The 11,520-nt window shown below is 42.4% G+C and overlaps 1 protein-coding gene across 3 annotated transcripts; it reads right to left on the bottom strand.

The window, feature by feature from the left end:
• Positions 1–48: 48 nt before the first annotated feature.
• Positions 49–6,434, bottom strand: LOC120807287 (glutamine-rich protein 1-like). Of its 3 annotated transcripts, XM_040159070.1 has the most exons (13): positions 6,260–6,266; positions 6,090–6,122; positions 4,425–4,684; positions 4,235–4,309; positions 3,270–3,407; positions 2,346–3,176; positions 1,734–1,893; positions 1,310–1,464; positions 1,109–1,223; positions 909–1,017; positions 645–796; positions 450–540; positions 49–363 (listed from the first exon to the last, which is right to left on the bottom strand). In XM_040159070.1, the coding sequence occupies exons 2-13, from the start codon at positions 6,103–6,105 to the stop codon at positions 174–176; spliced, it is 2,292 nt and encodes a 763-aa protein (XP_040015004.1). In that variant the 5' UTR covers positions 6,106–6,122; positions 6,260–6,266; the 3' UTR covers positions 49–173. The 3 variants fall into 3 exon arrangements, with proteins under 3 accessions (XP_040015004.1, XP_040015007.1, XP_040015005.1); XM_040159073.1 differs by lacking the exon at positions 6,090–6,122 and having other exon boundaries at positions 6,260–6,434; XM_040159071.1 differs by lacking the exons at positions 6,090–6,122; positions 6,260–6,266 and adding an exon at positions 5,386–5,966.
• Positions 6,435–11,520: the final 5,086 nt, after the last annotated feature.

Here is an 11,520-nt window from a genome sequence, read left to right as displayed (position 1 = left end):
TCTTATGAGTGCAATCATGATACACTCCTCAGAAGAACATAATGATTGTTTCAGAAGTTGATCCATTTTATTTGAGATGGCCAGTCGTGTTTATAGAGTCAGGATAGGTACTGCATAGTCAACAATCTGTGATGGGAGAACTAGTTCCCATCAGTCCAGTCAGTCCGCGCAGTTTAGCTCATGTTCTCTGGACCAGTGCCAATAATCTCCTGGATCTCTCGGACCACAATGATCCGAGCCAGCATGTGCTCCACTTGCTGACTCGTGAGGGGTTGCGATGAGTACCACATCGGGCTGTTGGGTGCAACTACAGGCTCTGGAGTCATGTAGTATGCATCGTTGCGTCCTTTGACGCTTTGAGGACTGCAAAAGGAAAAAGGGAGTTTTTTTGTGTGCATACCGAAGAATAATCCATTTAAGCAGGATTTTTGCGATCAAGCGTCACTCACCATTTGAAGAGGTAAAAGTCGTAAAGTTTAATGGGACAACGAAGAGGGTTCTCTGGATCCTCGACCTGTTCTTCATACATGTCATCAGTTCCTGAAAGAGACGTCACAAAACAAGTCAGCAGCAGCAATATTTTGTACTGTCAAAGGCTGTGATTCATAGCAAGTCTTCAACGTGAAGCTAACTGCATCGAGCACCTTTTTGTCCGGCACTGTGTGGACCTTGTCCTTTGAGAAGCCGGATACTGGTTGCTTTGTCCTTGGCATTAGTGGGGTTCTTCCTTGTGTGCCTTAGGACCTTAGAGAAAGCTACTTTCATGTGCTGTTCAGGTGTTATCAGGCGGAAATACCTGTGACAAAGATACATTTTTAAATGTACACTGTATTTACACCTTAAATACATGTCTGTGTCATTAGGGAGAGCAGATTCGGGTCATTTGGTGCCGAGTGGTGCTTACTCACTTAGTATTGAAGTACATTAGAGTTGTAAGCAGTGTGGCTGGTGAATGTGCACCAAGTTGTTTACACTCCCACAGCATCTCCTCTGTCACATGACTTGGAATGATGTAACCTAAGATGAAAATACAAAATTAGTAATTCTTTTTATTTAAAAAAAAAAAAAAAAAAAGAAAAAAAAAAAGTAGATGTTGATTGGGTCTTACCTAACGGATGGACACTGGGTTTCCAACCCTCCAGGATGTTGTGTAAAGACCCACAAAAACGTGTGTAGTATGGATCAGAGAAAATATCATCCACTCGTCCATTTTCAGAGAGATACTACAGAAGGAAACACACTTAAGTACCTTCAGATAGCCTTTTGGCATGGTACACGATCTTCATGTTCGAGCAGGCACGGTACCAACCTTTTGTATACACAAGAAGACATAATACAGAACATCGGGTGCAAATTGTTCTTCTTCTGATCCGCGTGCTTCCTGTGTCATCAGGGAAAGACCCAAGTTTAGCTCAGCTACTGCACTGGACACCAAGTCTTCTTGAAAACGCAGGGGCTGACGACCTGGACACAGCCACAGAGAGATGAGCACAGGCAAAGTTATTCTATTAGTGCTATAAAATGTACTTGCTTATTTCTCAGTTTCAAGCAGAATAGAAGTATTTAATAAGTACTACATGAACAACACATCAGCAATTAAAAAAGTAAATAAATGGAATTTTAGTTTTAGCAAGTACATGAAATGATAGATATTAGTGTTGTTTGGCAAATGTCAAATATATGAATATGTATAATGTAAATATGTATGATAAAATGATTACAGGTTGACTTACGTCCTATGGGTGCCAGCTTTGTCTTTTCCTGCTTGCTTAGCTCTGCGTTTTTTCGCTTCACCCAAAGGCGCCAGACCTCCAGGCCCTCCTCTGGCTTTAGACAGACAGGGACCAGAATTTCGGTAGGCTGTTCAGCATGAACATCCGTCTGTACTTGACCCTGCATAAGCCCAAATGAAAAAAAAGTTAAAAGTTAATGCCTCGTAGGAAAGAGTGCCGCAAGAATGAAACACATCTCAATAATCACATGATGACAACCAGCTAGATAATAGTAAAATTTTGTAGTAATAATTCACATGATTTTTCAAGAAGTCTGTCTGAAAACGGACAGAAAAAACAAACATATTTAAAGGTGATAGTTCCAAAACAGCAAATAACACCAGGACTACCCCCAAGATGTATTTGCAAGGTTTCAGTCACTATCAGCAGCTTTGAAAGGGTAGATTTCAGGTATTCTTCTAAGTATTCCCTGACTATAAGGATACATGTCAAATGAATAGTTTTTCCTTTGTATGCACTGAGCTACGGAAAAAAACATAGCATAGGACAAATTCAGTTCCAGCTATACAGATGTCTACAGTATGGCTGTTAGGAAAGGAGTCTGTTTCTAACCTGCAGATGGAGCTGGTGTTCTTGTCCCTCCTCTCCTTGGCTCTGCTGTTGATTTGGGTCCCATATGTGTACCGACTGTGTGGTGTTGTAAGTCCCTCCTACAGTCTGCACTGCCACAGGGATGTGAATGTTCCCGTTCATGAACTGTGCTGGGAACAGGGTCTGTACTATTTCTTCCTGTGTCCCCGTGGAGGCCAACTGCACATCTGCAGACCTTGATGATGAACTGGGGGACATTTTGTCCTTACCGTTGGTGGTGGTAACTTGCACTGTGCTGTATGTCTCCTGTGGTATGGCAATATGAGTTACACCCTGCTGTTGTGGAGTGGAGTACACAGGGATCGTCCAGGTCTCACCTGTGGGACCTGTGATTGTTCCGGTGGTGCTGTACAGTTGAGCGCTGTCAACAGTGAGCAAATCTGGTCGTAAGGACACGTAGCTTTGCTGCTGCCCTTGAGGGATGGCCAGAACTGTAGCCACCTGCTGACCCTGTGGAACAGCATAGGAAACAGCTAGAGGGACATCCACCTTACGCTTCTTGGCAGGTTGGAGAACAGCTGAGACAGTGCCGGACCTCCTCTCTGCCTCCCTGGAAGAGTCCTGTAGCTGGGAAGGAGACATGGCCTCTATGGTTTGGATCTGGATCTGCTGGCCACCTTGCAGCTGAATTTGTTGTCCACCTTGTAGCTGAATTTGCTGGCCACCCTGTAATTGAATCTGTTGGCCAGCCTGAAGTTGAATTTGCTGGCCGCCTGGCAGCTGAATATGCTGCGTTCCTTGTAAGTGGATTTGTTGTCCTCCAGCTACAGCTGCAACCAACTGTGCCTGAATCTGTAAATACAGTCAGAATTGTGAAAAAAAAAACCCTGCAGAAATTCATCACACAGATACACTTGATACGGGTGACTGAAATTAATACTGTACCTGCTGTTGCTGCTCCTCTGTGAGCTCTCCCTGCTGGACAAGTTGGGCTGTGGAGATTCCCTGAAGGTCCTGCTGAGAGGGGGAGGCCACCTGCAAAACCTGGCCAACTGTCTGGCCCTGCTGTTCCTGGATCTGAACCTGGCACAGAGGGGGAGCATGAAAAATAAAAAGGCCCATCAACAAGAAATAACACACTTTACTGTTGATTGACAAATTGTGAAGTACTCTTTTTTATGAAGTAAGTAAATGAATTACGCTGATAAAATCAGTTTATCTCCAAATGAATTATGACATTACTGATAATAAAATGTCAAGCTACACTGATATAAAAACAATCAATACTGAGCAGGTCAGGCAGTCACAGTGCATCGGGGTATTTTGCCAAAGAAACAATCTCATCACTAGAGAGAAAATCACATTTATTACAGAATTGTATCTTATAGTGATATTTATACATTTAAGGACAGACAGTAAAAGACACAAGTGCAGTATTAAATATAAGGTGTATGACTGATCCCACTTTAATGTGTAGCCATAGATATTTCTCCTGACAATCAGTAGGGAGCAGGCAGGCTAACCCTGAGTAAATGAATAAAGGATTTGAGTGAATGTGTTACTTCATGCACTATGAACATATTAGAGTGGAATGGGAACTGTGCTCTCAAAGGGAAAAAATAAAAACTGATTCGCAGAATGTAATATATTAGTTTTGAATCGGAATCATCGAATCCTTGCTCTCATCTTTTCTCAACAGCAACTGGATTCAGGTGTCAGAGCTGGGAGGGCAAAGCTATCCAACTCCAGCTACAAACAATTTAACTAATGGAATCAAACACCATACTGGTATCTCATTTATTTTCCTCTTGACAGTGAGCAATGACTGTGTTTCTGGACCCCTCTAGCCCCATCTGTCTTGTGAAGTTTAAACATTGTATGAAAAACTGATACTAGCGTAAAAAACTGACCTGCACTTGAAGCTGCTGTTCAGACCCTTGGTGCACAGACAATTGAGGTGAAATCTCCGCTGAGGTCACCTGTACCTGTCATAAAACATGTCATATTGTATATTATATTATATAAGAAGTGCAGCAGATTGAGCAACACTGAGGATTAGTATCATTCAACAACAATAACCATTTTTAAAAAGGATCTTACCGGGCAAGCCAGCTCTAAGAGAGATCCAGCCACCTCTGTGCTGTCTGTGTAGACACAATTTGTACCCTGCTGCTGGTACACCATGGCTGCAGTGGTGGCTGCCCCTTCCTGCTGGCTGAACTCCTGCAGCACCTCTGGGCCCTTGGCAAGACACTCAAGGAACTCCTTCATCCTGTGCTGTGGCACAGTGCGGGCCTTCTGCCGCACATATTCATCAAAGGAAACCACCCCACTCTCCTGCTCATTCATCGTCACTGGACCTACAAAAGACGAGAAAGGATCTTTTAACATCTGAGACAATAATCAAGTCCCAAACAGCTTACATTTATATTGGGGTGCACTGAAAGCCATAATGGAGAATACCTTAATGAGGAGGAGGCAGTGGTTTACTTTTGGATATACAATTATATTAGCACGACATAATAAGCTAAAGAGTATGATTTAAATACTCGCTAATTAAATAGGGAACATCAGAACAACACAAAGGGACAAAGTTCATTTAGACTTGTAATACAATGCCTGCTACGCTTCAATCAACTTTCTCTAGTAATTTAAACATTACAGTCACAGATATATCTTGTAACTAAGATAAATTTTCGTTAAATGTTTGTAGAGCCACTGATCAAGGCACCAACACTATGATTTCCAGACCTTGTGAACTGACTGTCTAATAATAGTGTCTACGTTGTAGCTAGTGGTTAGCACGCTAGCTTCACAGTGTTAGCAAGGCACTGTTTTGTCACAGTCCATATGGATATTCAGCTGGCTGAATGTATTTAACAACCGCCAAATACCAATGTGAAGTCTAAAGTATATATCTTGTGTATATATCATAGGATAGGAGAACAAACATTAAAAGCAACCGCCCATTCATTGTAGTAACATGACGCTAACTAAACTAGCTGATCATTGTGCTAATGTTAGCTAGCTAGCTTGATGGCTCCGGATCCTGTCATGCTACCTTAAATAAAACGAAATCCTCTCCTTTCCGCCAAGGCACGGTGTTTAAAACTAAAAAGCCGATAAACGTCTAACAGCGACCAACAGCATGTCATTCACTTCGCTACATAGTGCATGTGGCAGCGGTGTAACCCCGCAAACAATGCTGTGATTTGGTCAAATTAAGCGGCAGCGAGCAGGCGAGGTCTCTGACGTCTGCTTGTTTCAGGGCGAGATCCAGGCTGCTGTCCGTACAAAACAAGTGTCCCGAGCTCCTGCAGAGCACAGATTGATTTATCCGGCAGAATCACGAGTGCTGTTACCACAGCCCGCACCACACCGCCGCACACGCAGAAAACGGGTCCACCGTGCTCATCCAGTGGGGTATAAAATGACGGAAGTATAGGCCCCGAGAAAAAACCGGACTCCTCTTCAGAATGCTCCGCCAGACGACGGCCCGCCGCGCTGCCCTGATAACAAGAGTCCCATCCCATGGCATGGCCGAGACCTGCGACAATGTGTGGCGCTCTGCAAATGTCAAGCGAAAACTGAAATTACACTCGCACCGGCCATTTGCAGCCCCGACGTGCACAAATCAGGTGTCACAAGCCGTAATGATGCTTCATCAGATTTCGTAGTTAGTCTGTTTAAATGGGCAAGAATCATCACCAAAAATCTCTCAGATGAATACTGGGTTATATGGAGACATGCCACATTATCCGTTACCTGTTATTGTTTTCATTATCTGGCGCTGAAAAGCTGAAGGAAAATAGAAGTGAAATTATACACTCATATATATGCGGATAGATAGATACACTTTAAATCTGAATGAAAAGCATTCATTGCAGACTATTCTCAATATTTACACCTCTCGTGGTGGCGATAGGTCACATTACCTATGAGGTGTGGATGAAAGCTCTGGAAAAACAAACTGGTAATTGGGCCTCACTTTTGTCAGACTGTCTCCTCTTTATGTTACTATATCACTACACTTTACTCATTTTCTGGCAAAAAAAGTTCTGGGCTGAAACGTTTTAAATGGACACCTATGCATATATAAACTGAATCAGTGTTAAAATGCTTTTCCAGGATGGTTCTGGTAAAGCTTGGTAAACATTTGAATGCATGTACCTTTAACAAAATCTAACTTCCCCAGTCTGCCTTAAAGAGCCAGGCATGTGCCACCGAGTGCCTCCCCGTTTGCTCCACAACAAACTGCCTCTAGCCCTTCTTAAGGTGGACCAAGACAGATGTGCTGTGTGCATAAGCTATGCCCTTTACATACTGGATAGGAAAGAGTTAATTCCCACACTCACTGGACTATCTGAGATTCTGCAAGAACTCTCTGGTGGAAATGGTGGTGGTGGCTATGCATGTATATTAATATTTTTTCTTTAATAAAAAGGTTTACACCCCAATGATAGAGAAACATCATTTCTCACAATCTCTTAAACATTTTATCATACGGTATGCACAAGATCAACTGTTGACGTGCAATGCCGTGTTTGGCATAAGGCCTCTACAAATGCATAGTTTTCAAACTAATAAGCCTGTAAGTTGGCATGAAGCGATACTAGAGTACTCGTGTCTAGTTGGCTTCACATTATCACTTCATGTGACTTTGTGCCACTGTAAGAATCTTAATGTAATCCTTTCCAGAAGGGATTTGACTTAACACAACTGTTGAAGAAAGAGTCAGGTGAGACATGTGGACTTTTATTGATAGTCAGTTCCTTTTATAAATCTCCATACATGAAGACAATAACCAGACAGATATTTATGCAAGCATTTTTTTCGGAAGTGACCCCTGGCATTTAGGTCCCACTCTTTGTCTTCGCAGGTGACATATTGATGGGAGGCTGCCAAGTAGCCAGCCGGTGCAGTAATAGGAATAAGACGTCAGCTTGAGGGCTAGATGGCTGTGAGCGTGTCTGTAAATCCAACTGTGTCCAGCCCTCACTGTGATGCTCCTCATGTTCCACATCAGAAATCAGATGTTACACACGCCTGTGCTACAGCAAGAGATGGAGTGCAAACCATGATGCATTGAAAGGAAGCAGTGCACAAGGAATCACAGGTATGTCTGAGTTATCTGGTTTACTGAGTGTTTTAATTTTGGGTGTTGGGGGGGGTCAGTTGATAGGAGATTTTGAAATGGGTAATGTGCTTTGGTAATGCTGTGAAATAACTGTAATAGTTGGAAAATCCACTAAAAATAACCTTGTTTTATCAATGCTCCTATATGTTTTTTGACAGAGTGCACTTTTTTTTTTAATCAAATGTTAAAATTTTGCAAAAGTATGTCGCTACAGAAGGCATTTCTTAACCTCGTGGTTTATGTTTTGAGCAGTGTTAAAAATAAACAGAAACAGAAATAACGTTCATTCATCATATGAACTCACCTGAGGTTGCATTTGGAAAATCTGGTCACCTGCAAGAAACGTTTATGTCATGCTGAAAAGAAGATTATTAAACATGATTCTGGGTTCTGTCGCTTATTTTAATAATTTGAGTCATTTATGATTTTTTATTATCATGTCTGATTTGAAATCACTAAAGCAGCTTGACATTTGTGACCCAAATGGCACAGACAGATCAGGCAGGCTAATGCTGTGTTTCTGCCAAGCTGTGTTGTATTTTTGTTGAAATAAACCATTCGCAGATGTTGTTGAGTGTGAAGTCCCTCTGGATTACACAGGGGAATTATTGTCCTTTATAGGATTAAAACTCAAGATTAATTATCTGTGAATCTGTGTGACTCTTTAGCTCTACATAACCTCTAAACTCTTTCACAATTATGTAAAATAGTATACTGTAAAGAAAACAAATCCTGTTGATACACTTTTTTTAAACTTTTGAAGTTTAATAGTTATACAAAAAGTCAACAGCAATCGGAATAGCTGCTGTCAATCCAATTAGTGTGTGTAGCTCAAAATATTTTCATATAGATGTGGAACTACATGTCAACTCTTCCTCTTATTTGTTGTTCTACAGGTCTTGGGATTTTGAGTTTGGTGACGAAAAATGGGGCATTCATCTTTCCTCCTCATTACACTAACCGTGTCTTTCTTTTCACTTGGAAGTCTTGTTCAAACGTCACATTCACACGACAACTCCGGTTCAGTCCGAATAACCCGAGGCACAGGCAGGAACAACACTGCTACGGACAGCTTGGCCAGTGAAGTGCTCTTCCATTCAGTAAGCAGCAGTGACTCTGTGGAAGGCATTGGACATAATGTCGACAGTGAACCATCACAGAAACTCATCAGTAAGACTGTCAGTCCGAAGGGGCGTAAGCGACCCAGCACTGAAAACCGTTCTGGGTCTGGAATCACTTTGACTACAACACCGGCACTTACTTTACACCACTTACGGGCTCATGACCAAGGAGCTGACACAGCTAATACTTCAGTCACAGCACACACCCACTCCAGTGTACTCATATCAGAGGTGGCTCTCTTGGAAGGCAGCCACATAACAACTGAGGAACAATTAAAAGAGAGTCATATATCCGTAGTAAATGATGATTCTCTGGATGGTAAGTGAACATGTGATAGTTAATTGAAGTCAAACATACAGTGTGTCCTTGTTCAGATTCGTCTTCTTTAAATACATAGAATATGGTTAGCATTATCACAATTGGATGAATATAAAAATCCCCTCTTTTAACCATATATTATAATACACAGCTGATTCATGAGATATGTTCACAAATTGAACAAAAGTGATTAACACCTCAGGATTTTTCCGGTTACTTTCATAGTCTAGAGTAGAGTTTTTGATCCTGTGCTCTTGTCTCCAAGGACTTTACATTGTTACAAATTCCCAATTGAATTCCCTTGTATCAAAAATAAAACACTTCTCCTTTCTTTCTCTTTCAGGTAGGGACAGCCCTGAACTCCCTGTCCAAACAAATGTGTTTACTTCTGTGACAAACCAGAACCTGTCAGTACCTAGAGGTCCCTGTGTGCTTGGTCTTAGACCCTGTGTTGTTCTTAAAAACTTTAATGGAACCAATCTGCTCTGGGATGACATGAGCCGCACACTGGCATTTGCCTGGGAACTACATGTCTTTGGCTCTGCCAGCCTTTTCATAATGATGGCAGTCTTGGCGGTTTTGGGAATAGCTGGTGCATGCACTCTTCCTCATCCCCTCTGTGCTGCCATGACCCTGGCGAACAGTCTCCTACTTACGGGTGGTACTTTGCGTGGTGTCCTCCTTCTACTTGATCCTTATGGTACCCGTCAGATCCTGTCTCGTGCTACTCTGGCAGCTCTCCATAACGTTCCTCTGCAGCTTCTTCTGTGGGCACAGGTTGCCCTCGCTCTGGTCACACTCAGAGGGTTGAAATTATTACTTTTTCCACTAAAGCTGCAGTGCCCATGGGTGGTTGGAGGGCTGGCTATATTGCATTGCACTTCGTTACTTGTAGCAGACCTATACTCCTCAACCTTATCCCCTGCTGTCCCTCTGTTGCTACAGACCTTCTCCCTCTGCTTGGGCCTCCCATTCTGCATGGGAATCCTCATCAAGTCTCTTTCTCACCTACAGCCTTTTCTCAGGTCCTCTGTACCTCAGTGGGTTCCTTCACAGTGGATCGAGAAGCGAGCAAAGCGGGTGACAGCAGTGTGCGCTTTCCTCGGGGTGCTCTGCTGCAGCCTTCAGATGTATAGTCTCCTCTGGCTTTATGGGTTACTGGGGAACTGGAGGCGCTTTGGCTGGGGCTGGTGGCTCAGTCAGTTTTGGGCAAGAATCCTTGAGTTGGCCTGGGGATTTTCTTTGATTGTCCTAGGATCATGGATCTTCTGGATGCCCTCAAGGTGTGATTCAAATGGCGATCATGGGCAGGGCAGAAGTGAGGTGTCTAAAGGGGTGGAGGAGAAAAGCTTGTGGGGTAGGGTCTTGGCCATTGTACGAAAAGGGCCACTAAAAAAATCAGAGAAAAACTGGGGAGAAAACCTGATGCCAAATAACTGGGCAAATTATAAGATGACTAGAGCAGGTATCAGCAACGATGTCATGTACCCGTATGATGATCAGCCATCTACCATTACACAAGAATACAATCTTGTTAGCAATAGCAGCTCTGACTCTCAGGCTGCACTACTGTGGCAAAAAGTTGGGGAACGTGAATGTATTCTTTCACTTATAGAATTCGATATGCGGCCCCCGTCTCCTATTAACCTCAGGCGCAGCATTGACAAAGCCCTTTATCATGGACAGCTTGTAAAAGGAGGTCTGTTCACACCTCCACCTCCCTCTTGGACTCACACTGCGGTGACAGACACCAGTGATGGAGATGGTGGCACAACAACATTCCCTCCAGCTTATGTCGGCTATGGGTGGATGTTGGATACAGAGTCTATTTCTGCGTCTCTTGACCATTTCCAAGCCAAAGAGCCAATACAGTCACCCAGTGCTACAGCTGAATATAATGGTAGCATTGGGTCTCCAACCACTGTACATAAGGGAGGAGATTTGAATTCAGCGCTCTCAGCAGTGATGCATCAGCACGACTGGTCTGATGATGATATCACAGACCTCTAAGCTTAAGTCACTTATGTCAGGAGCAGCAGTACATCCTATTTTAAATCATCTAACCTTGATGAAAAGGCATAATCAAATATTGTGGACAGTGATGCTCTTGTAAGACGTGGTCTCATCGAAGTAAAAACTACTTTACTTGTGTTGGTCTAATATTGTCTTTAAAGAAATTATACTTTAAATATTCAGCACAGTAGAGTATCACACAGATATCCTCCTTGATTTTATGAGATGTGTATGTTTTGGAAAAGATAAGGCTTTGACTTTCATTGGATCTTCTGATATATTTTCATTTTTATTTGTTAAACATTCATGATGAGAGTTTTATAATGTTTATTTCTATATGCAAATGTGATGCAGGACAGACCAGTTTTCAATCAGCATGTTTAAAATTCTTATCATCTGAGTCAACATCTCTCTTGTTTGCCTCACATTAGTGCAGTAACTCCACTGGTTAAAAGTCGGGTGAGCATTCACGATTTGTTATCTTTGGTAACATGCGAAGCCACACCATTTACCTCTGCAAAAATTAATATGATTGGATGTTTTCACTTTGTTGCTTGTAAATAAAGGGACTTTATATGAATCATCTATAACTTTTTTTATAAATCT

Source organism: Xiphias gladius, chromosome 21 (assembly GCF_016859285.1).
Source record: "Xiphias gladius isolate SHS-SW01 ecotype Sanya breed wild chromosome 21, ASM1685928v1, whole genome shotgun sequence".
NCBI lineage: Eukaryota > Metazoa > Chordata > Actinopteri > Istiophoriformes > Xiphiidae > Xiphias > Xiphias gladius.
The sequence above is the reverse complement of the archived record's forward strand: the minus strand, read 5'-3'. Positions and strand labels throughout refer to the sequence as shown.

Bases quoted from the DNA above. Each gene is read 5' to 3' on its own strand.
- LOC120807287 (XM_040159070.1), bottom strand. The intron at 4,310-4,424 runs GTAAGATCCTTT...GTTTTATGACAG, and splicing joins TCTTAGAGCTGGCTTGCCCG to GTACAGGTGACCTCAGCGGA. The intron at 797-908 runs GTGAGTAAGCAC...TCTTTGTCACAG, and splicing joins CTAATGTACTTCAATACTAA to GTATTTCCGCCTGATAACAC.